This window comes from Arabidopsis thaliana, chromosome 5, assembly GCF_000001735.4.
Source record: "Arabidopsis thaliana chromosome 5, partial sequence".
Classification (NCBI taxonomy): domain Eukaryota; kingdom Viridiplantae; phylum Streptophyta; class Magnoliopsida; order Brassicales; family Brassicaceae; genus Arabidopsis; species Arabidopsis thaliana.
Window position 1 is genome coordinate 3,466,408 of NC_003076.8, and position 23,061 is coordinate 3,489,468.

General features: G+C 35.5%; 6 protein-coding genes and 1 long non-coding RNA gene across 17 annotated transcripts; 3 read left to right on the plus strand and 4 right to left on the minus strand.

Moving 5' to 3' along the window:
• Positions 1-1,084: 1,084 nt before the first annotated feature.
• Positions 1,085-5,682, minus strand: AT5G10965. Of its 5 annotated transcripts, NR_143259.1 has the most exons (7): positions 5,548-5,682; positions 5,004-5,097; positions 2,831-3,789; positions 2,607-2,727; positions 2,228-2,496; positions 2,081-2,141; positions 1,512-1,981 (listed from the first exon to the last, which is right to left on the minus strand). It is a non-coding gene; the product is annotated as an other RNA (long non-coding RNA). The 5 variants fall into 5 exon arrangements; NR_143260.1 differs by having other exon boundaries at positions 2,228-2,727; NR_143256.1 differs by lacking the exons at positions 5,004-5,097; positions 5,548-5,682 and adding an exon at positions 1,085-1,380 and having other exon boundaries at positions 1,548-1,626; positions 1,747-2,141; positions 2,607-4,017.
• On the plus strand, positions 2,861-3,679 carry AT5G10970 (C2H2 and C2HC zinc fingers superfamily protein; the record flags this gene model as incomplete). Its single annotated transcript, NM_121135.1, has 1 exon — positions 2,861-3,679. One exon carries the CDS (start codon positions 2,861-2,863, stop codon positions 3,677-3,679), a length of 819 nt encoding a protein of 272 aa, NP_196658.1.
• A 315-nt stretch (positions 5,683-5,997) lies between the features above and the next one.
• AT5G10980 (Histone superfamily protein) lies at positions 5,998-7,163 on the minus strand. Its single transcript, NM_121136.6, has 3 exons — positions 6,871-7,163; positions 6,445-6,612; positions 5,998-6,354 (listed from the first exon to the last, which is right to left on the minus strand). Exons 1-3 carry the CDS (start codon positions 6,940-6,942, stop codon positions 6,184-6,186), a joined length of 411 nt encoding a protein of 136 aa, NP_196659.1. The 5' UTR covers positions 6,943-7,163; the 3' UTR covers positions 5,998-6,183.
• Positions 7,164-10,412: 3,249 nt separating this feature from the next.
• On the plus strand, positions 10,413-11,316 carry AT5G10990 (SAUR-like auxin-responsive protein family). Its single transcript, NM_121137.3, has one exon. It carries the CDS (start codon positions 10,477-10,479, stop codon positions 10,921-10,923), a length of 447 nt encoding a protein of 148 aa, NP_196660.1. The 5' UTR covers positions 10,413-10,476; the 3' UTR covers positions 10,924-11,316.
• Positions 11,317-12,264: 948 nt separating this feature from the next.
• On the minus strand, positions 12,265-14,214 carry AT5G11000 (hypothetical protein (DUF868)). Its single transcript, NM_121138.3, has one exon. It carries the CDS (start codon positions 13,926-13,928, stop codon positions 12,759-12,761), a length of 1,170 nt encoding a protein of 389 aa, NP_196661.1. The 5' UTR covers positions 13,929-14,214; the 3' UTR covers positions 12,265-12,758.
• Positions 14,215-17,224: 3,010 nt separating this feature from the next.
• AT5G11010 (Pre-mRNA cleavage complex II protein family) lies at positions 17,225-19,860 on the plus strand (the record flags this gene model as incomplete). 4 transcript variants are annotated; one of them, NM_001343144.1, is made up of 9 exons in its annotated part: positions 17,225-17,556; positions 17,747-17,935; positions 18,193-18,290; positions 18,403-18,442; positions 18,523-18,680; positions 18,761-18,944; positions 19,033-19,210; positions 19,293-19,392; positions 19,479-19,860. In NM_001343144.1, exons 2-9 carry the CDS (start codon positions 17,769-17,771, stop codon positions 19,658-19,660), a joined length of 1,107 nt encoding a protein of 368 aa, NP_001318534.1. In that variant the 5' UTR covers positions 17,225-17,556; positions 17,747-17,768. The 4 variants fall into 4 exon arrangements, with proteins under 4 accessions (NP_001318534.1, NP_850805.1, NP_001330301.1 ...); NM_180474.2 differs by having other exon boundaries at positions 17,225-17,456; NM_001343145.1 differs by having other exon boundaries at positions 17,225-17,935; positions 19,479-19,660.
• AT5G11020 (Protein kinase superfamily protein) lies at positions 19,835-22,909 on the minus strand (the record flags this gene model as incomplete). Of its 4 annotated transcripts, none has more annotated exons than NM_180475.3 (10): positions 22,441-22,909; positions 21,817-21,972; positions 21,443-21,699; positions 21,228-21,360; positions 21,081-21,144; positions 20,892-20,988; positions 20,702-20,801; positions 20,456-20,574; positions 20,278-20,367; positions 19,835-20,181 (listed from the first exon to the last, which is right to left on the minus strand). In NM_180475.3, the coding sequence occupies exons 1-10, from the start codon at positions 22,574-22,576 to the stop codon at positions 20,032-20,034; spliced, it is 1,302 nt and encodes a 433-aa protein (NP_850806.2). In that variant the 5' UTR covers positions 22,577-22,909. The 4 variants fall into 4 exon arrangements, with proteins under 4 accessions (NP_850806.2, NP_001330696.1, NP_001330697.1 ...); NM_001343146.1 differs by having other exon boundaries at positions 20,032-20,181; positions 22,148-22,887; NM_001343147.1 differs by lacking the exon at positions 22,441-22,909 and adding an exon at positions 22,071-22,258 and having other exon boundaries at positions 20,032-20,181.
• Between the last annotated feature and the right edge of the window lie 152 nt (positions 22,910-23,061).

The following is a 23,061-nucleotide window of genomic DNA, read 5'->3' on the forward strand; positions in this document are numbered from 1 at the left end:
ACGACACGAGAAATAAAGTAAAAAGAAGAAAACAACAGCAATACGGCAAAAGTCCGAGTCACTATTATGTAGGTGTGGCAGAGAATCAAATCTACTTCTTATTACAGAAGAAACAGTGTACTTGCTAGTCCTGTCTTTAACGGCTTCTCTGAGTCTCTTCACGTGTGTTTGTGTGTTGGGAATTGGGATTCTGATTTGGGCCTTTGTTGTGTGGGCTTTGATCAGAGGTGGGAGAACGTTTTTACCAAGGTTGAATTGGGATTCTGATTTGGGCATGTTTGTTGTTTTAGGGTTTAGTTATTATCAAATGACCACTATTGGCTATTGCTTTGCTTTAGGTAACCAAAAAAACGTTACATATTTAAATAAAAATGTGTAACACAGTGCGGACGAAATAGCATCAAAATTATTTATATACATATCAGATATGAATTGAGTTAATTAGTGTCTAATTATTATCTTGTGGCTGCCATATGTCTTTTTTGAACTTGTTCTCGTTGAGGAAAATTTGGTATGCCTAAACATAGTATGTTTATCAATTTGGTTGAGACCAGCAAAATATCAGTGCCAACCCTAATTATAACGATTACTCATCAACTTATGATATACATATCCTTGTGAATCCAAAAGAAGCTGTCAAGCACCCACTTTTATTTTATTAGTTTTTTTTTCTGTTGATGTATAGTACTTGATTGCGGAAAAAATGGTAAGTAACTAAGTATGATTAGGGCTATTTGTTATTTTATTCTTCAAAAATGAAGAGTAAGGTTCAGATGTAGTTTTGAAATATACTTTTTGCCTAATTTTGGATGAGACAGACAAATCTAATCAAAAAGATTCAGCTGATTTGTGATTACTGGTAACACAAATAGTGTTTATATTTGTAATCATCCATGTGGGGGTGGTTTCTCCTGCACCACTTGTCTCAGTTCCCCTTACGCAATCATGTTTCTTGTTTTTAAATGCTAATGTGATACCTATACAGTCTTAAGTTATTATAAAGTTCATATTAGTGTACATGTAAGAGACTTATAAAATAATTTGTAGTCAATCAAATTTTTAATTGATACTAACAATTGATCCACCGAATCAGCTTTCACAATTTCTTTAATTGTAGATCGTTTGTAACATTGGACCCACGAATTATATATAGGTCGCATTCGACAAAATACTCAACATACTTAAACTAGTTGTCCTAACAATTAGTTCTTTGGATTTTACTTGCCTATTTTTATATTTTCCGGCTTCCACCACATATTAATTTATGCTAAAGTTTTCGAGAAATCAAATACTGAAGATTCGTATCCCGAGCAAGCATAGATGAGACGCTTTGTCGTTTCACTTTGTTTTCCCACCCAAACCAGAACAAAATTTATTGGCCTTCGAATATTTCGGAAAAAACAAACAATATTCATTTAATGGACTTGTGAAAGAAGGGTGATATTAATCTTTAATCATGTCACTTAATTGATATGATAAATATTCAAGTGAATCATGTAAAGTGGAAATCACTGTGAAGTAGAATGTGTCCTAAGGGAGTTTCGTACCTTTCAACCATAAAATCCGGCAAACTATTAAGGATTCCAATGGATATAAAGATGAAGGAGAGTGTGAATGTGAAGCAAACTTCAAAAGGAAGAAGTGAAAAGAGGACAAAAGAGAGTTAAACAGTGGAAAGCTAAAAGGAAACAGAGATGACCACTTTCATCTCGAAGTTTCAAAAGTACACAAAAACATCAAACATACCTGAATAGTTTCACTTGGTCCACTCTCTCCTTATCTCTCTCTCTTGTCATTGAGCATCCTTTTCAATTTCATTGTCACTTGTTGTCATCTTCATCTACTCCGTGAATATTACAACAAGTTGTCGTTTCATCCAAACAAATAAAACCGGTCCCAGTTTCAGAAGATCTTTTGAACTGCCAAGCTTTCTTTTGTCTTGTTCCCCCCTCCAAATCCTTTTTTCCTCATACAAAAGAGTCTATAAAGTCTCCATTAGTTTAGAACTAGTGACTACTACTGTACATATTCTATGTAAGATTTGTAGGTTGGGCTAAGGTGGGTTTAGTAATTTCCTTACACATATCCGCGGCTGCATACAAAACTATACCAAATGAAGACGAGTTGGGGCCTATTAGAATCTGTCCACAGAAAAACAATGAATCCATCAATCAGAGTGGATTTAGCAAGCAAATATCAAGCATAGTTCAAAAGTTCATGAACTCACCAGGAGTCCAAGACAAAAAGTAAATATTCATTGGGATGGCTTTCTTGAATTAAGCCCAACTCTACATGTCATTGGCATCAACCTGGGTATAAGAAAAAGAAATGACATGTATACTTGTTTGTTGAAGAACTTTTAAGCACATAAAGGCAATAGACTGAGAGAACAGGAAAAAAAAAGTTAAAGAAGATTATGCATGATAGGGAATAGAGATTGGTGTATTGAAGGAGAAAGCAGCCCAAAAAAAGGTTGATGTGAAGTGAAAGTTGCTCCTACAAAGGGATAAACACAGGTATTAATTGGTGGAGTTCCAATCAGCTTCAAGTGTTTTGTTGTGTCTTTGTGTGTGTGTGTGTGTGGTGTGTCAGCAAACAAGACCTACCCATCTCTCTTTCTCTATCTCTCTCATCTTCTTACTACTTTTCTCCACTTATTACAAACTCCAAAAGCATTTGTACTGAGTCTATACTTTCCTTATATAGCATCAACTTCTGCTCCCACTTCTGTGAAAAAACTAGACTTTTATGCTTCTTTTTTTCTTAGGCTATATAGCTATTAATCCATAAGGTGAGAGAGAGAGACAATTGAAGTGAACAAAACCATCACCTGGAAAATTATATACCCTCTTTGCCCCTCATGGATTCTTCCAGCGGAAAACCAAGATCATCTGATTCCTCATGCATCATTTCTGCATCCACCAGTCTTCAATTTTCAGATTCCCCAAAGCTGAGCCTAGAAAATTACAACATAGACACAGTAGCAGCACAAGAAGAAGATGATCATGACCAAAAAGAAGGAGTGGAAGGTATAAAGCTTGACCTTATGCTAGCAGGATATGATTCTAGTCAACCACAGCTCAATCAAGAACTCAATCTCCTCGACTGCTTAGAGACAGGTGTAGTCACTCCGAGTTTTAACGGGTCAACTTCCACTGAACAGAAGCTCTTCTCATGCAACTACTGTCAAAGAACATTCTACAGCTCACAGGCGCTTGGTGGTCACCAAAACGCCCACAAAAGAGAAAGGACTTTGGCAAAGCGAGGGCAACGGATGGCATCTGCCGCAGCTTTCGGGCATCCATATGGTTTTGCTCCGGTCCCGTTCCATGGACAGTACAGCAACAGAACCTTGGGTATTCAGGCACACTCAATGAGTCATAAGCCAAGTTCATATAACGTTTACGGTGGTGAGTATGGTCAGATCAACTGGTCAAGGATACCACTAGTTCAGCAACCAGCAATAGCAAAACTAACTTCAACAGAGAATCATTATAATCATCATCAGATGATGATTGCTCCACCGTTGACTTCCACATGTGAAAACATCGGTAGGTTCGATGTAGGAAGGATTCCAGTAGAGTTTCCAACTTCTGAACTATGGCAGAGAGGCGAGGAATTGTTGAAGCCAGCTGAAGAAGAGAAGCAGAAGAACCTTGACTTGTCCCTTAAACTTTGAGAGTCTTTTCTTTTCATTTTTTTGGGTTTTGCTCTGAAATTGTTTTCCTCGAGCCAAGCCTTTCCTCAAGCTTTCTTTTCTTTGTGCTGGTTTTTTGTTGTCATTGATGTCTACACCAGTATTATTAAAGGGTTAGTAATCTTGTGAGTATATTTTCTACCATAGATTTATGATGTACAACTTTCACACTTCTACAAGTTTGAGGTTTTAAGGTAGACATCAATGGATTTCTGTATACACCCAACAACCATAAAAGAGATAGTGAAGTTCCTAGAAACGAAGTGAAACTTTTTAGTGTATGAAAGAAAGAGATTATCTTGAGATATATGGGAAGATTTGTTGTCATGGAAACCAGAAAAAAGACTTATTGTAAAGTCAGAGTTGCGAAACCTAAAAGTAAGAAAAACATTCTTTTATTGAAAAGTAGTTAAGAAGACACACAAAGAAAGCAAAACAAATATAAAATAAGAACTTGTTAGTTGTGATGATGACAAGAAACAAAGAGTCCAGAAGAAAAAACATAATTAATACATCATATGATCCTAATAATGCAGCTAATAACAAATCATGAAATAATCAAGAATCCAATGAAATCTTTGTGAGACCCGAAATTTGTGTACACTAGACAAAGAGTGACTAGTCTTTGGCCTTTAGAATGAATCTATATGCACTACCTAAATATACATAAATAGAATGTACAAACAACCATGTGCGTATGATGCACAAAAGGTGGGACAAGAGTCAAGACTTATAAGACTAAGACACAAATTTAAAAGGACTTCACATAATTCTAATGGACTTGACTCCAACTCTACACATCTTGAGATGACAAACATCAAAACTGTTTCATGAGCTTTCACAGAGAACGAAGTTTCAGTGTTTCAAATATTTAAGAAAACACATGATTGTGAACAGGTTTATGAATACTAGCAGGCAAAGATATTATGGCCAACCTGAATTTACCATTGTGCTCTATCACTAAAGGGCAACATAGAAGCCAAAATAACTCATAGATTGATAAAGAAATATAAATATTTGACACAGTTACACTCAACACCAAACGTTGGACAATACCAAATGTTGGCATATGAATCTGAATATACAGATTATCAAACTCCTCACCTAGAATCAAAGTAGAAGTATGTACACTTTCTTCCCAGTAAACATATAAGGCACAAGACAGATCATCATGTTTGTTTTCAGATACAAAATTGGCCACAAGCAACCAAAAAAGGAATGAAAACACACCTTAATGAATAAAACAAAGAAGAAACACCAAGGCAGACAATAACACATGTGGAATAAAAATCTAATGAACCCAAACCTCATTGATTAGCTCTTGGGTCCATTTTTCATCTACTTGTATGTATACCACAATTCTGACCCCATCAATACTCTTCAATCTCAGTCACACTTTCCTGAAACACACAGCAAGAAAAAAACGATATTGATGGATCAGTATCAGGTTGCTACCAAATTACATCCACATGTCAGCAGATTAATAGAATTAATCAATGCAAGTGAAAACGTATCCTTTATGATGCACTGTTTTCTCCTACAACGCAATGACCATAAGAAAAAAGACATCTTTTCATTGCAATGAGAAATTTTACAGTGTTCTCTTATTTTGCAATTGACACCATTGCTAAACGATACGAATATTTAAAGCTAAAGTTAAGTAAAGCATTTTTCATTTGCTCGGAGATTCAAGCATTTTGATAATCCGATTAATTCTACGGCAAACACTTAAAAAGCTGAACCAACAATCAACTTGAATTCGCAATGATTGGCACAGTAAAATTTCAATGAAATTAAGAAATACATTGGACTTGTGAACAGAAACCAGGCATTATTAAAGAAACGCCCACCTTCAATACACGTAGAAGACGGAGCAGTACCGGAATTTCGCCGGCGCTGACGTGAGGACTCCGAGTTTTTCGAACATGACCAAGTTAACGAAAATGTAATCTACAATTTTAAAAGGCCCAATAACTGGCCCATATAAATAAATTTTAAACAAAATGTAGCCCATATTGTCTCCAAGTAATTTGTTTTGTTAAAACAGAAAAACGCTTTTTTATGTCTCTTTCTTATCTGTTTTTCAGACCAAAGTTACGAAGCTCATATTGACATCGACAAGCCTTTTAAATTCAAAAAAAGAGAAGAGCATAATTCTGAATTTTGCGGCAACATTTAAACTTTATCGCAAGTTGGTTTTATCCAATCGTTCATACACACTATCCAATCAAATTCATATGCATCTTCGTATCAAAATTGTCAGTTTTTTCTGGGTTATGTGCAACTTGTGAATGAATTTTGCAAAGAAATCAACAAGAACCAATAACGGAAAGGAAAGATTTCATAACTGTTTGCTTAAAAGAGCTGTAAGTTCAACAATTAACACCATGTACTTGGTAAGCAAATAAAAGAGCGATAGGAAACAAGAATCCAGAATACTAATACATCATCGTAAAAATCTAAACTTGAATTAGGTAAATAAAAGCTTAAGCACGTTCTCCACGAATTCTTCTAGCCAATTGAATGTCCTTAGGCATGATCGTAACCCTCTTGGCGTGAATAGCGCAGAGATTAGTATCCTCGAAAAGTCCAACTAGGTATGCCTCAGCCGCCTCTTGAAGAGCTAACACCGCGTGACTCTGAAACCTCAGATCCGTCTGCAAAATTTAACCTAATTAGTATACCTAATTCCATAACATAACCTAATTGATAAGTTTTAATCCGCCGCTAATGAGTATAAATTTTACCTTGAAGTCCTGAGCTATTTCCCGAACGAGACGCTGGAAGGGAAGCTTGCGGATCAACAATTCAGTACTCTTCTGGTACTTACGAATCTCACGAAGAGCGACGGTTCCTGGACGGTAACGGTGAGGCTTCTTGACTCCTCCGGTGGTTGGTGCTGATTTCCTCGCCGCCTGTATTGAAGAATTCGTTAGAGACGCAATCGAATACTCAAATTAGATAAACCCTAGATCCCCTTCCAACCAATTTCATCATAAACAAAATCAAAACCGCAAGATTCATACTAAATTAGATCATAAACTAAAAATTCAACACAATATAGAAAACCTAGATCATATTTTTCAGATTTCGTCCACAAAAACTCGTTATTCAACCCAAATTTGAACCCTAGATCTACTATTTCGGTATGAATGAAAGATAGAAGGACAAACCTTGGTGGCAAGCTGCTTCCTGGGAGCTTTACCTCCGGTGGATTTCCTAGCGGTTTGCTTGGTACGAGCCATTGTTTCTTCCAAAAGATGTGACTTTTCGATAAGCTTGATAGAGAAGCTTTTGATTTGATTATCAGGAAGCGAGTTTTGTTTTCTTGATGATTGTGTGGGAATAGTAAAAGGTGATTATGATTATATAGGTGAATGTTTTAGTCGGTTAATATTAGGAAATACAGAAGTGGTCCAATCTTCACATTTTCGACGGTCAAGATTCGACTTATGAGAGCGAATACTGACGTTGGCGATCTGCGTCCTCGCTTCTGATTGGTTTAATCTTGGGAGGATCGATGACGTGGCTAGTTTTGTGTTTCTTTTCTACGTTTGTCGTTTGAAGTAATCACGATTTTAGTTGGGTTAGAAAAAAGGTAATGACGATTTGATCTACATGTTTGGTAATTAGCGATGATGGGCCGAGTCGTATCCCTTGGTAGGAGTACTGCGTTGGGTTCAGGCCCAACTGATAAGGCATTGAGAGTTCGTCAGCTGTGTTCTGAATATCGATCCGAACCAAATTTGGTACGGCCGCTCCGATCCGAGATTTCAAGTTGGTTGGGTTAAAACCATCACATATATGACATGGACATGGTTGAATTATAAGTTTATAACCTCATCATAATTAAAATTCGGTTTGGTATTAGAACATGAAAACATTCCAGCCCAACTCTTAACTAAAATCCGATCGACCAAAAAGTTGCTCATGCATGATATCGTGTTGAGTTAAATCTATTCTTAATTGGCTTTTATAACGTGAAAATGCAAGTTTTTAACAGAACATATGTTTTCCTGCTCCACATGTATCATAGATCTTTACAAAAGGTTTCTTTTAAAAAGAATTGGAGTGTAAGTGTGGAACGTTAACGAATTCACGTACTATACAAAAGTTGTACGGAAAAAGCTATATATATTTAATACCCAACATTATTCAAGTTTATCACTTCTGCTTATGGCCATTGAAGCCTAAATTTGAATGCACAAAATACAGTTTTAAGTTTTACGTGTTTTAAAATAAGAATTAAGAACGACATAAAGTAATTTAATCTCTCTGATGAAATGTAATTAGGTAACAAAGTTTTTCTCTTTTCCTAAGGGGGTGAGCAAATTCTAGTACAGACCTATAATAATCTGTCTAGTTAATATTATGTGTATATTTACTAGATGGATATTGTTGGTTCAGAAAAAGGCATTACACAAAAGATAGTAATCGATGAGATAGTTGAGTATTTTGTAAGAACAAGAGTTAGTGATTGATCCCAATTAAACCTCACAGTTTCAGTCACTACGTATGAACATGGTGCAAGAGGGCGGAAACAGACTGCCCGATGCCGATTCATTAAATGGATTCGATCTCTAGTACTTTTTATATTAGTTTACCAAAATATATACTTAAAAGAATTCACAGGACATAACAATTATACTGTAAACTCATTGCTGCATAGCAGCATTAATGAAAATATATATGCTTAAGAAGAGAAAATCAAACGAGAAGATCCTTAGAACTCAACAAGTAAGTGTTAGTAAGTAACCCATGGCCATGGGGAATGTATCCAAGCTTCCACATGCACTTGGATTGACCCAAGTTTATTTGTTTTAATACATACTATATTTTATTACCTTTGCATTTAATTCATATTTCCTTTGATATATTAACTTGACTGCAATATACAAAAACGATGTAAATTGATATTAAGCAAATATTATAACCAAATCACGTCACATGCAGACTATGTGATATGTAGGATGGATAAGTGGTCGAGGTTTGGAACTTTGGATTATTGATCAACCATTGTTTTTGATATTTGTCTGGATCACTCCCACACTTTATTTTAAGGTGAGAGTGGATAATTGTTTTTTTTAGTTACTGGAATATTGTGGGTTCTATGTAATTGGCCATATTTTATCCCATAAAAATGTACGAGTTAAGTATAATTTGAGAGACGATCAGATTCAAGTCTATTGAGAGACAATCATCAAGTTTATATTTTCTCCAAACATTAAACGAGAAATATTTTGGGTTCTTTGTTGGAGATGAAACGTTAGCGCACATGGCGGCGTGGACACATTCGTAAACTACAAAAACTAGTGTTTTGGTACGCCGCATTACATTATTGTTCGTCTCTTATAATATACTTTTGTTTTGATAGCAATAAACTTACTTATTTGTAAAAAATAAATTAAACTGATTTGCCTCTGGTGACAAAATCTTTAAAACAGACGATTATGTTTTGACTATATAGTATAAAATTAAAATTACATTTGTTTAAGTACATTTCCTCCAATTCCTGCTACGCATGCATGTGGTGGGTTTCATTTATTTTATTAACTAACCAGAAACCTCACACTTCCGTGCGCTGAAATTATACTAATCTTATAATGATATAATTTAGTATTCATTCAAAATTTGTATATTAACTTTTTCTCGAACATTTTTTTTTTGTGTTTAGTTTGAAGAATTGAAAACTTTGACCCAAGAGCGGCGGTTGTAGCTAGCCACTCCTTCGCATGTACGACCACGAACTAACTGATAACACTTTTTTACATCTTGAAAGTTGAAACATTAAACATTTATATCTTTAAATTAAATTGTATATACAAATATTTGTTTGCGATCTTTTGTTCGACGTGATATGTCCGGCTTATATGAAGTTCCCAATTATGGAATCGTTTAGGGCTTTTAAATTTGACGTCGCCTCCTATAAACCCAATGTTTTGCTGCTCAATATGAGATCTGCAGGAATAGAAACTTGCATATTTTGGTACGAGAAATAGCTACACATAATTTAAAGATATAAGACTTTGATATCATATAATGAATAATAAAGAGAGGAATGCCTCTTTTATGTGTCTCTAAATCCCAATGTGGTGTTAAAGTATTTCCAATGACTGCTCTTTTTGTCCAACACTCTTTAGTTTACATTAGCACATGCTATTATTTTCCTACCACATACTACAAATTACTTCTCCTTTTTTCAATACGTGACAACTTTTTTCTAACCATTATAAGTTTATTACATTACTAATCATTGACAATTTCATTCAATTATTTCTAAGCAAATTCTTTTGTCTCTAATGACTGCCAGTTTATCATGTTTTTCCATGATAGTCTCTCATTAGCATATTATAAAAAACCTACCTACGATTTTATATTAACCAATAATCAACCACTAAATTTCACATGTCGAATCCATCATAAATCAGACATATCCAATGCATCAAGAAGAAAAAAACACACAAGATCTTTAATGTTTCCTCATCTAAGAATCGTATCTAATATCTCTGTTAACATAATAATTAAAACTAATCTCCCGAATAAAATTAATCTAATTCATAATCACACACTATTCCTGTTTCATCCGTCGCAAGAAGCCAAAAGTAAGAACCAATGTGGTAATCTCGTAATTATCACAAAATCCTAAGGGCATTATGTTACTCTCTTTACTATATATACCTCCCCCCTCCCAAAAACTCTCTACCTCACATTTTCTCTGTTTCTCACACTTTCTCGTCTAACGAAATACCAACACGTTAAAGCTTCTGTAATCGGAAAAAATGGCTGGAGGTATCGGAAAATGTAGCAAGATCCGACACATTGTGAAGCTAAGGCAAATGCTTCGGCAATGGCGTAACAAGGCGCGAATGTCGTCTGTCAGACGATCTGTGCCGTCAGATGTACCGTCAGGACACGTGGCGGTTTACGTTGGGAGAAGTTGCAGGAGATTCGTGGTGCTTGCGACGTATCTGAACCACCCCATTCTTATGAATCTCTTGGTTAAGGCTGAAGAGGAGTTCGGTTTTGCTAACCAGGGACCGTTGGTTATCCCGTGTGAAGAATCGGTTTTCGAGGAATCGATTCGGTTTATAACTCGGTCAAGTCGGTTTACTTGTACCGATGATTTAAAGAAGAATCGCCACGGTGGTATTAGGAGCAAGCTGGATCTATTGATGGAATCTCGGCCGTTGCTTCACGGCGTCTCCGAGAAGGCTATCATCTGGTGACCGGAGAGACAATCGTCATTTAATTCCGACCCGGTTTGATTCGGTACAAATTTACTCGTAATTGCAGAGTTTTGAATAATCGGCTGATTCAATCGGGTTCGGGTTAGTAATTCGAGTACACGGTGGGGGATACGCAGGAGATGGCCGTGAAATGTGGGATGATTCGTTCCACCTGAGTCGTCCCGAGTTCGAATCCACAATTTCCATTAAATTTATTTATTTATTGTATTTTCTCATAAAATTCATTTAATTATTTTATTTTATGTTCCTTTGGATCAAAATTATTTTTCTGATTGACTACGTTTGTAGCCTAGCATTTGTGTTGTAGTCACCATCCGAACACAAAACAACAAAAGAGAGATTTATTTCTGAAACACTTATGACTTATCTTCATCATCAATACACACAAATCGTTAATATTAATGTTTATCGCTGCGTGACCTATCAAGGTTTAGTTTTAAACCCATATAATACAAGTGGTCAAAATTTGTTGTTAGTATGTTACTACCGTCCTCAAATTTGGGTTTCGCAAGCAACTTATGACGAACCCAAAGCCAAGCCACCTAAACTTCAAAAACACCCTAACCTAAATGGGCTTAGTCCAGAGGATATGATTGGTTTTTGGACTTAAATATATAGACCCTTAACTCTAACTTTTTGCAGGATACAGCTGAACCGGACTTCCAAGATTTGGTCAGAATTGACATGTCTGTTTAGTAGCAACTAGAATTGAGGATTTATGTGAATCAAGTAATTCGGCGTATGGACAATCTAGCCCAAAGATAACTCGTGTCATCTGACAATCTATCTCAGGAAATGAAATCTGGACTAGAAATACACTGGGCCAAGATGTGCCGGCCCATCTTTACTGCCAACTATTCTGAAAAAAAATGACAAATCAAAATATCTAGAAATTTAAGTCCGTAGATTATGTCGATCTGGAATTGTCTGCGTATCTAAAAGCGCATAAAAATCAGTAACTAAACATGTCCTTATTTTACATTCTCTGCAACTTGTAGTTCTAGTTACAAACGAATGATGAAGTAAAGTGGTTAGTAACGTAAATTCGTAATCAGAGTAGGGAAAATTAGAGGCAAAAGGAGAAGAATAGGGAGACAGTGGGACCCACTGTTCACATGTTAAAATGGCACTTTGTCGGAAAACATGAAATATTTCCCAAAAGGTGCCCTCTCTCTTTTCCCTATCTTAAGCATCACCTCACGCCACACTGCAAATGATAAATCGCATATTTCACTATTACCCCCTTAACGTTTTATTTTATTAAATTACACACTCTTACATGCTACAGAGATGACAGAAATCTCGGATTCCTTGTGTATGTTTTCCCATAACGTTACAAAAATATACATCTCATTATGAGTGGAACCGTTATAAAGTATTTAAAAGGGACCACCAAAAAAAGAAAGAAAAATAATAGGACCAAACTCTAATAATAGTCTAAAGATCGTACTAAATCCAAAGCTTAATAAGGACTAAATTATCCAAAGCCACCGAGAGTCAACATTTGACAACTAATCTTCTCAACTAATACAACAAGACACCGCCATCAAATACCAACCATTTCCTACATAATATTGTACTAAGAATTTCTTTTAAGTTTTAACTAACGATAGAATCATACTGGAAATTAGTCACCAGAGATATTACGAAAATTGAAATCTTTGTAAAAAAAAATTTACTCCAATATTTTTATATCTTCTCGTCCGTACGTGATTTCAGAGGGAAAATTAATATAAAAAAGAAAGAAGAACATATTAAAAAAAAAAAATTAACCGAAAACAGTAACTTCTTATTTCCCTCGAAAAAGAATATTTTCACTTAATCCAAGCGTAAACCAGTAATGAGAATCCAAGACCATTGCCGGAACCGGAACCAGAACAACCTCCTCCGCCGTACTCCGCCTCATCAGCACTACTAGCCCATTCCATAACCGACGAGCTACACGCCGAAGAAGCCGACGACATCGAAATCGAAGACGACGAAGAACTTCTCTTACTCTTAACAAATCTCTTCCTCATCTTCCTCCACTCAACAATCCCTTTAATCCCAAAACTATTTCCACATTGCTTCTTCGGCTTCCATAAAACGATACCGTTTCGATTTTTCTCATCTTCTTCTTCTTTCCTCTTCGTTTCACAAACCTCCTCTGCTTCTGGATCACTCTCGAATCTAAACATAAACACGGCGTGTCCTCCTCCTCCTCCGCCGTCACCGGAACTTTTACTCTGAAACAACCAATTGTATACATCCCAAGAGATCTGAACATGAACTCCATCGATTTCAACTTTCTCATTTCCTCTAAATTTCCATCTAAGTCTCTTGATCTGCAGAACCTGTTTCGAATCAACGCTAAAACAGAGCTTAGCGTCTTCATCAACACGACAATCAATAGAAATCTCTCTGTTCTTCCCTCCAAATCTCGCTTTCGTTGTGAAAACCCTAGCTCCAAACACGTGCTCTTTCCTCAACAGAAGAGCTTGCGGATTCGTCGGAGGTTTCGCCGATTTAGCACGAGCGTAAGCTTCTTTGACTGAATCTCCGACTAATAGTCCCATCTCTCCGTCAACAACTACAGCGATGTAGAATCCGGATCTAGGTTCGGATCCAGAGTCGAATTTGGCTTTGCTTAAGTCCCAGAAGACTTGGATTTTGGGAGAAACGAATCTGGATCCACGTTTTTTCCAGAAAGCTAATGTGTTTAAGTTGAGATGGAAAGAGACGGCGGAGGAAAGAGAGAGATCAGCGGAGGAGAAAGAGAGTGGCGAAGAGTGGTTGTAGTAATCTTGTGAATGGAGGAAGAGATTCACAGAGTGGCCTCCTAAGAAAGTTCGGGACCATGTTAGATAGAAGACGCCGTGATCTGTTTGGTAGAGACATGTTGTGAGATTCGGATCACCGGAAGATAGAGGGGACGGTGATTGCGACGGCGGTTGCGGTGGAGGATGATTGTGATCGGCGGTTGGGCGGAGCCAAGACGGAGACATTTTCGTGTTTACTTTTTTTTTTCAAGTTGGGGAAGAAGAAGAAGAAAGAAAGAATAAAAGAGAGAGATTTTCGGGAGTTTTGTATTTGGGAGGTTTTTATTATTTGGTTAAAGAGGGATTTGTATATTTATATAAAAAGATTGTTAAATTTTCAGAAAATGGAAAGGTTATAATAATGATTGGCTCGAATCATACGTAAAACAAGAATGTGGATGAGGATTGATAGCGATATGAGATTATAATTATGCGAAAATTTTGATCTTGTGGGCTTGCAACTTGTAAACTTGGGCATAAAATCTGACTTTTTCAACTTGACTTTCTTCTTATATATGGAGGATGGATTTAAACAAGAACTATTCACATTAGGTTGAATATTACGAGATATTCAGGGTTAACAGTAAAAAGGCGTTATTAACTGTTCGAGTATGAGGAACACGTTATGATTAACAAGCCTGCACACTTGAAGGTTTATTGGAGAACATAATCAATTGGTATAAGTTGGGTCAATTATTTCACATTATACAACCTTTTTTTTTTGTCACATTATATAATGGATTTAGAATTAATACACACCCATTAATTACATTTATAGTAACACATGTAGGAATAGTTTTAGCTTTTGACATACCCATTGATAGTCTACATGTAGTAATAAAAATTACATTTATAGTAACACACACCAACTATTTGTTATTTTAACGCCTAATGGACAGTTAAAAAACAAAAATACTATAATTAGTGTGAATTATAATCTGATACTATAATTAGTGTGACAATTGAAAAATGTATCCCTTGTGCTGCCTGAAAAAAAAGACAAATTAATAGTAATTGGTTCGGTCGAATTAATATGATTTGAACTTTTCGGTTTATTTAATTATGTTTTCATAAGTTATATTTTATTGATTTCTTGAGTTATTCGGATACGTTGGCAGACAGCTAAAAGGAGGTGGATAAGTACTTATTGAGTCATATCCGTATTATTAATTAATTTGATATTTTTGTTAGATCTGTATTTTCTTATACTATAAATCAAGGTGGGTTTTGAATCTTTAGGTTCAAGAAATTAAAACTGTAAGACAGGTAAACTGTTTTTTCATTATTTATATAGTTAGCTACGTGTATAACAACCCATTCAAAATTTATAAGCTATGGTTTATACACCAAACATTTAACTTATTCGAACATGTATTATGATATAATATTCTTAAACACTTAAGTAATCACAAGTTTAAGTTTAGCAAGTTCCCAATTTATCATTTTAACATTGTTTAACTTTTTTTGCCGTTAAAATTTGGGTGAAAATAATTTTGTTAGCCATGAGTAAATTGTGAATTCAATTGGCAATTATCGTTTTAATAAGACTAAAATATTATTTTTGACGGTAAAAAAGAAGACAGTAAAAATAATTCTTTCCCGATCTAAAATCAGCATAATTTTGAACTTAATAAAAAAATCATATTACTAAAACAATGTTCTCCCGAGTAAGTTGGTATAGCTAATGCAAAAAGAGTCCTTGTTGTCTCATCCCATGCCATAATCTTTGGATCATATCCACATGTTTTTTGATTGTACAAGTGAGATCTTTGATAGCAATAAACAATTTCATGTAATAATTACACTTACTTGTAGCTAGCAATATGGTTTGCTTCAAAATTACTCTGTCTCCTATCTTTTCGAGTACTTTCAAATCAAAGGAGGATATTTGTTTCATTTATTGACAAAAACTCGTACTTCCAAACTTAGTCTGGACAATACTTTAACAAGAAGAAAGAAAGTATATATATATATAGAACATAAAGTTATCTAAAGTTAATTTTGAAGAAATGGTGGTTAAGAGAGTATGTATACTTGATTTTGTTTAATGAAATTATAAGAAAAACGAAACGATTTTGAGAGCAATGGTTGACTGAATTTTCTCATGTGGAAGACTAAGACCAGGTCAGATTGAAACGACAACACGCTTTTAGTAATTCAACTTAATAACCCCTCCTCTCTCGAGTCTCGTCGACCTTCATTTTCTTATACTGTCTGTCCACTTCTTAGATTCTCTTTTCAACTTTTCAAATACCTTTCTTTTCTTTGAGCACCTACTTCAACTTCATTAATATCTTTTGACTAAACGGCAGTTTTTTTTATATAATTGATTTGGTGAAACTGTGTGTATGATTGGTATAATCTTCTACCAGAATGACAATAATTTGGCCGCTCACAAAAATCCTATTAAGAAGGTAACCAAAAAGTAGAAATATAGGCTGTGTGTAAAAGAAAGAAAAAAAACTGTGTAGAGATAAATTCTACATGCTACTGCTAAAGATTTAATTGTTTTTTTACAACCTCTGATTTCATATCTTGGTACTAATAGCTGTTTTACTTTAGGAGAAATAGTAATTTATGTATTTACCAGTTAATCATCAGATCCGAGAACCTTGTAATGGGCAAATAAATTGTGAAGATAATTATAAGGACACAACAAATATATGTTAATACAAACAATGTTGTTCCATGTGGGGGTTTTCACTAACTTGTGAAAAACTTTGAATTTATTTGTATTTCAGAAAAGTGTATATTATATGACGAAAAAAAATAAAGTATATATTATATATGCATTTTGAAAATATATGGTTAATAATGAATTCATCGGCGGAATATTAGCTGCTACGAAGTAATTGAGATCTCGAAATATATATATATGATTGGTGGGAAAGAGCAGGTTCATGTCTCCAAGTTCATTATTTTAACGAAATAATATTACGTACAAAATTTGCTGGAGATGAGGAGCTAGGTACCAAATTAAATCTTATAAACAATGGCTCTAGAGTTGTCACTCTTACGTTTGCATGTGTATTGTTTGATACTAATCTTTTGACAATCCAACTTGATATTCTTATTTTGATTATTAAGCCCAATTGAACTGAGTCTAATGACTAATGAGTATTACCTATATAGAAGCTCATGATTGATTTAATTTTAGTTGGTTGTTCTAAGCCTTTTCTTGTGTAAGTGGAACTCAAACCACGTGTTCATAGGTTTCACTTGTGTATGCACTCCTGAAAGGAGGATTAGACTAGTAGTCTTCCGTACGCAGTTCTACTTCTGCCATTGCCACTGCTACACTGGCTGTCGTTTCTTCTAGCGGACATAGCTCCCAGTTCGAACTCATTCACTCGTTTTTTGGTTTATGTTCAAACTTTCTAGGTACATAATCTTAAATTTTGATCCACATTCGAATAGACACATTAGACAAGGTCGTTCTCGAGTAATTCCTATTTTTTTTCCGGTTCGCTAACACTTTGTTCTGGGTTTAACCATACCGGTTTTTATTTGAAACGAATTCTATTAATTGTGGTTTAAGTTCCGGTTCGGTTTCGAAAGCACTAGGAGAAACTAAAATCCCTAAATTTTCATCGTTCCCTCTGCTTCTCCGACGGCTCGATACCTTCTCCTCTGGTCGACGACTCAAAAATCGCCGGTTATAGTTTTTTCTTCCGACCGTTTTCTAGTTTCGTCATTTTCCGTGTTATTTAACAAGTATGTTTACGTTGAGCTTCATTCTCTATTACGATGTCTTACCTCGTAGAGACTTTACCTAGATTAATCGGGGCATATCGAGCTTGATGTGATGTTTTAGGTTAGTAGAATCGAGCTTAGATACATCAAATTTGAGCAGAGTCTCTAATACTCGTGTTTTAGGTAGAAAAAGATGAATTTTGTTCTTTGTTATGTACATTAGCTTAAACCCTTGTTAAAACACAGTTAAGAACTTGTTGGTTGTTTATAAAATGGTCTTTTATTGAACTCTTTTACATGATTTCTCTCAGAGAAAGATAAGGTGTGGCTGCAATGTCTGAAGCAGAAAATAAATTGCCTTTCATACCAGAGGAATGGTCAAATGCAGCAAGTTCTGTTTCCTGCAGTTCGTTGCAACCGGTTATAGCTTTGGTCTGTGGCCCTAAAAACAGTGGCAAAAGCACATTTTCACGCAATCTTGTTGAAGTTCTTCTCCAAAGGTTATTACTTTCCGTTAGCCTCTCTTTATTGTTCCCGGTCTTTTAATGAGTGTTCGTGAGTCTGATTATTGGGGAAAACTGTCTTTTTTTTTTTTTTTTTTTTTTCCGATCAGGGGAAAACTGTCTTGACCTTCTACTTCTTATAATTTGAATGGAACCAGATTTAGTTTGAATGGATGCAATTTTCTTAAGTGGCTTATGATGGTTGCTTTGTTTCGATAAGTTTTGCTGACAATTGACCTTTGTGGTTCTTACAGATACAAAAGGGTTGCTTATTTGGATACTGATGTTGGCCAGCCTGAATTTACTGCACCTGGTTTCCTTTCTCTCACAATTGTTGATAAATCAATTCTAGGTAACCCTCATACTTATTGCTTTCACGATTCTTGTTGTTTGCATTCCGAAAACTTGTTTTCATAATGCTGTTTCAGTCACTTATGTTTCTGGTTATATTTTCTACTTTGTAGAATCGGATTGGACAGTTCCATGTGTAAAGACACCAGAGAGGTTAGTTTGGATCAAGCAAATTTTGTGATGTTAAGAATTTAAGCGACTTATTCCCCTTTCTCTTTTGTTTGATGATTCAGATGCTTCTTCTATGGTGATGTTTCTTCAAAGAGGGATCCAAAGGCATATTTAAGATATGTATATACCTTATTCGATTACTATCAGCTACACTTCTGCAAGTCTAGCGAGAACAAAACTGAATTGCCGCTTGTCATTAATACACCAGGATGGGTTAAAGGTAACTCACTCTCTTTATCCTTTCAAAACAAAAGGAACAGATTTTTTCTTTCACTAATAGAAATGATTCACAACCTTTAGGAATTGGCTATGAGTTATTGGTGGACGTGCTGAGATATGTTTCCCCTTCCCACGTTGTGAAAATTAACATCTCTGCTTACAACAAGAACCTACCAGCTGGGTTGTTCTGGTTAGACGGTAATGATGATGAGACAGCTCATTTGATAGAGATCCAATCTGCTTACCAAGACAGATATAATCAATCGTAAGTCCTGTACAATGCTAGTTATCGAATAATCTCACCGATACGCTTTGTTCGAGTAGTTACAAGTTTTTGTATCCTGTTTGTACAGCATTTTAATACATAAGGATGCTCGTTTGATGAGGGACATGCGTATAATCGCCTACTTTAGGCAATGCTTTAAAGGAAAAGAAGTAAACACGATCAAAGAACTAACACATGAACTCGCTTCCCATATTCCTTATGAAGTTCCAATATCGAGTTTAACAATCAACCATCTCCATTGTCAGGTAAAAAGAAAACAGTATAAAGGTCATATCTTTCTAATCCATATGATTGATGATGCCAATAATGGGGTTCTCTTCTTTTTAGATCCCAAGTTCTGAAGTGTATTATAGTTTGAATGCTTCCATTGTTGGTTTGGGCATTAGCACCGAGGTGTTTGAGGATTTGCCATCATGCGTAGGTCTTGGTAAGTTTCTATTTATCCATTGCAATCAGTGATCGAACATGGGTTTATGATTATGTATTGAAGTTGGTTTTGGATGTTGAATGTAGGAATCGTGAGGGGTATTGACACAGAGAGAGGAATATTATATGTGATCACTCCAGTACCAGAAAACTTAGTTGAGAAAGTTGATCTTCTATTGCAAGGCTATATTCAGTTACCTACTTGCCTCTTAGAGGTGAAGGATTACAGGTCGCCATATTTATCTGCCAACGTCTTAGCTTCCACCTGATTTCTTTTAAGACATTTTTGCTCAGTTCTTCGTTTTTACTATGTGTCAGTTTATCTACAAAGTTTCATGTTTTTTTATAGTTCAACTTACTATGCAACCAGGGTTAGATCATCTTGGAGACGCAGTTAGTTATGTGTCTTGTCCACACCTACTACTAATGTCACCATTTACAACTTATAATAATTTTCATTTGTTTTCGTAAATAGAAATCACATGAGAAAAGAGTTCATCAACAGTGCGCAAGTAAGCATTTCAAAAGGATACTGTAATGTTCCGGTTACAACTTCTAACCCAATATACACATCAAAACCACCTACCGGTCAATATTAAACCGAATTTCTATAAAAAAAAACACCGGTTTTCTATGGTGTTTAACAGTGATCCATTGAAGCACATTTGATGGTTTTTAAGGTTCCACCAAGTTCCATTGGAACCAAAGGTATAAGAGAATGCAAGACGTCTGTAATCAACGGTCTATAACTCGGTTCTGGCTGCACGCACAAAATCGCCACTGCCGCTACCTACACATTCACATGCTCGCATCAAAACTCTTGATACTATCTCATCAAAACCAACTATATACTTTGCACAATCAACTAAATCCTTCTCAAACGTACCTGGTAAAGGTGTTTCAAGTCCATCGTATCTTTAATCGCAGGATCTATGACGCTTGGTAACTTGGTTCTATCAGTGAGATAAGGCATTGCCTGAGAAGAATAAAAAAACACAATTCAAAGTTGGTTCCAAGTCTAAGAGTTTTAGAGAAACATAAGTATGAGTTTATTATATATGTACCCAAGTGATGATGGATTGGCATTCACCGGGAGCTAGTTTCTCCACAGGTTTTTTCCCGAGTAAAAGCTCTAATAACACTACTCCAAAAGCATACACGTCGCTCTTTTCTGTCAATTGGCCTATAGAACCAAACACATGCAGTATGGTGATGAGTAAGAAATGCTTCTCATAAAAACACAACAAGTTTCTTTAAGGATGATTTTTTTTTAAAGTAAGACTTGACAGATTGTTATTTCAGGGTGTTACCGTTGAGAAGATACTCTGGTGCAACGTAGCCAACTGTCCCGGAAAGTTTATGGTTCTTGTTCTTTGGCCCATCAACAACAGCTAGACCAAAATCTGAAATCTACATTTCATAGAAAGCTAGAGCTTTAGACAAAAAAAACAAAGGAATATGATATTGAAACATTATGACTTTAATCACTGATTTGTTTACCTTAGCATTGAAATTGCTATCTAATAAGATGTTGGATGATTTCAAGTCCCTGTGAATGATTGCTGGATGACAATGTTCATGCAAATATTCTAATCCCCTAATTTGAAACAAACACAAAAATAGTAGTTGTTTTAGTCCTCTAGATTGTGAATTATTGCAAGTTGAAACACGAAAAAGTCACAGGCTCACCTTGTTACATCAAGAGCAATCTTCATCCTCATAGGCCATGTGATCGCCGAACCCTGAGAAGATCCTGAGAACAAGTAGTTGAACAAAAAGTTTCAGTTTCTCTCATGTTCACAACTTTTACAAGAATATGTAAATAGGTTTATGTACCGTGTAAATGAGATTCCAGAGAAACGTTTGGCATCAGCTCATAGACAATGAATCTCGCAGTATCATTCGTGCTATAACCCAAAAGGGATATTATATTCGGGTGCTGGAGCTTACTCAATATCTCAACCTCACTCTGCAAACCCCAGAGAATATAACAAACTCAGGAAGATGAAAACATGGAAGAGTTATCATAAAAAGAAAGATTGGTATAGCACCTTAAATTCCTTTGCTGCATCTTCATTGGCACAGTCTAGCTTCTTAACCGCAGCTGAAATGTTGTTCTCTAATGTGGCAGAATATACACATCCAAATCCACCTTGACCCAAAATGTTACTCTCCTTGAAACCACTAGTTCCTTCTTCTAGTATATTGTAATCGATCAATGACACTGTTCCCTGCTTTGTAGTTCTCTTGTCTAATGTTTTTGAGCGACTAAACCGATTCAAGAATGTGATTCCACTACACCCACAACCTTCAAAACCCAAATTGACACATTGAGAGTCACTTTCTCAGCTTTATCGAATTCATCATGAATTTCAAGATTAAGGCCATAAAAACGTGAAAACGAGATGTGACTAAGAGAATTTACCTGAGCTCTTGAGGTTTCTTCTCCTATGGCAAAACCAATAAAGCAGAGAGCAAAGTAAGATTATACCAACTAAGGAAAATGTAGCTGCTAGTGAAATAACCAGTCTCATGTTGTTACTCTCTTGTTTATGCAATTCCTTCTCTCTCTGTTGATAATCTGAACAATCAACCAAAAGCATTAGCTTTTCCTATCGTTTCAGGTTCAAGAAAATTTGGCCGACCTCCAAAACAAATTCAGATTCAAGAAATAATTACATTGAATTTTACGAAGGAAAATGGTCTCTTTTTCTTAAAAACAAATCGAAAATGTGAGTGAAAGGTTGGAACTTTACGGCAAGTGATATAAGCGGTTACAATGAAGGACATGAAAAGAGTGACTACACAGAAAATTTCTTGTGACCCAGAAGACAAAATCCCCACAAAGCTAAAACCTTTTCAAACTTTTCTACCAAAAAGATGCAAGCTATAATAACGAACAAAAAACATCATAATCATTAAATGCACATGTGACAACCAGCAAGAGTAACCAGAATTTGTTTCTTCTTCATCTTCTAAATTTCTTTAATTTTCATACCGAAGTAACATGCGGAAGTGAACAAGTAACCCTAAAATTGAAGCAATTTACCAGGAGATAAGGCGGGAGTGAAAGCAGAAGGTTGAGGAGAAGGAGATTCTTGTGTAGTAAGGGACATAACACATGTGGATTGATGAAGAACATAAGCTTGTAGTAAAACAAGAGCTGTTATAACAATTTGCTTCATTTCTTTTTTTCAACAAAGTTTTTTACTTTCAAGAACCCCACCAAGAGTTGGGAAGATTTAGACAGATTTTTGAATTTGGGTTTTTTAGAGAAGAAGAGAGAAGAAAATTCTGAGTAATTCAAGAAAGACCAAGAATGTGTTTTTGAAAGAGAAAGAGAGATTTGAGAAAAATATTCACTTTACTATTTAACCATTGTTGAAGAGAGCTCTGAGCAAGAAATGGTAAAAAGAAAGAGACAGAGAGGATTCAGACGAAATACTTGAGGTGGAGCAGTTACCATAAAGAATATCGGAAATTTCCTCCGGATAGGGAATATAATTTCGGTATTAAGGGAAATATATCATATCAATATTAATGTATGGGTCGACAAAATATTTACATGCCATGGATGTATACATATGTCAATCAATATTGTGATAAGGTTAAATATGTTTTTTTAATTATGTCTCTTATGTAAATCTTCTGGTAGAATTAGTTCACGTTA

Bases quoted from the DNA above. Each gene is read 5' to 3' on its own strand.
- AT5G10980 (NM_121136.6), bottom strand. From the start codon at position 6,942: ATGGCTCGTACCAAGCAAACCGCTAGGAAATCCACCGGAGGTAAAGCT. The intron at 6,613-6,870 runs GTTTGTCCTTCT...TCTTCAATACAG, and splicing joins GGAAGCAGCTTGCCACCAAG to GCGGCGAGGAAATCAGCACC. The intron at 6,355-6,444 runs GTAAAATTTATA...TAAATTTTGCAG, and splicing joins AAATAGCTCAGGACTTCAAG to ACGGATCTGAGGTTTCAGAG.
- AT5G10990 (NM_121137.3), top strand. From the start codon at position 10,477: ATGGCTGGAGGTATCGGAAAATGTAGCAAGATCCGACACATTGTGAAG.
- AT5G11000 (NM_121138.3), bottom strand. From the start codon at position 13,928: ATGTCTCCGTCTTGGCTCCGCCCAACCGCCGATCACAATCATCCTCCA.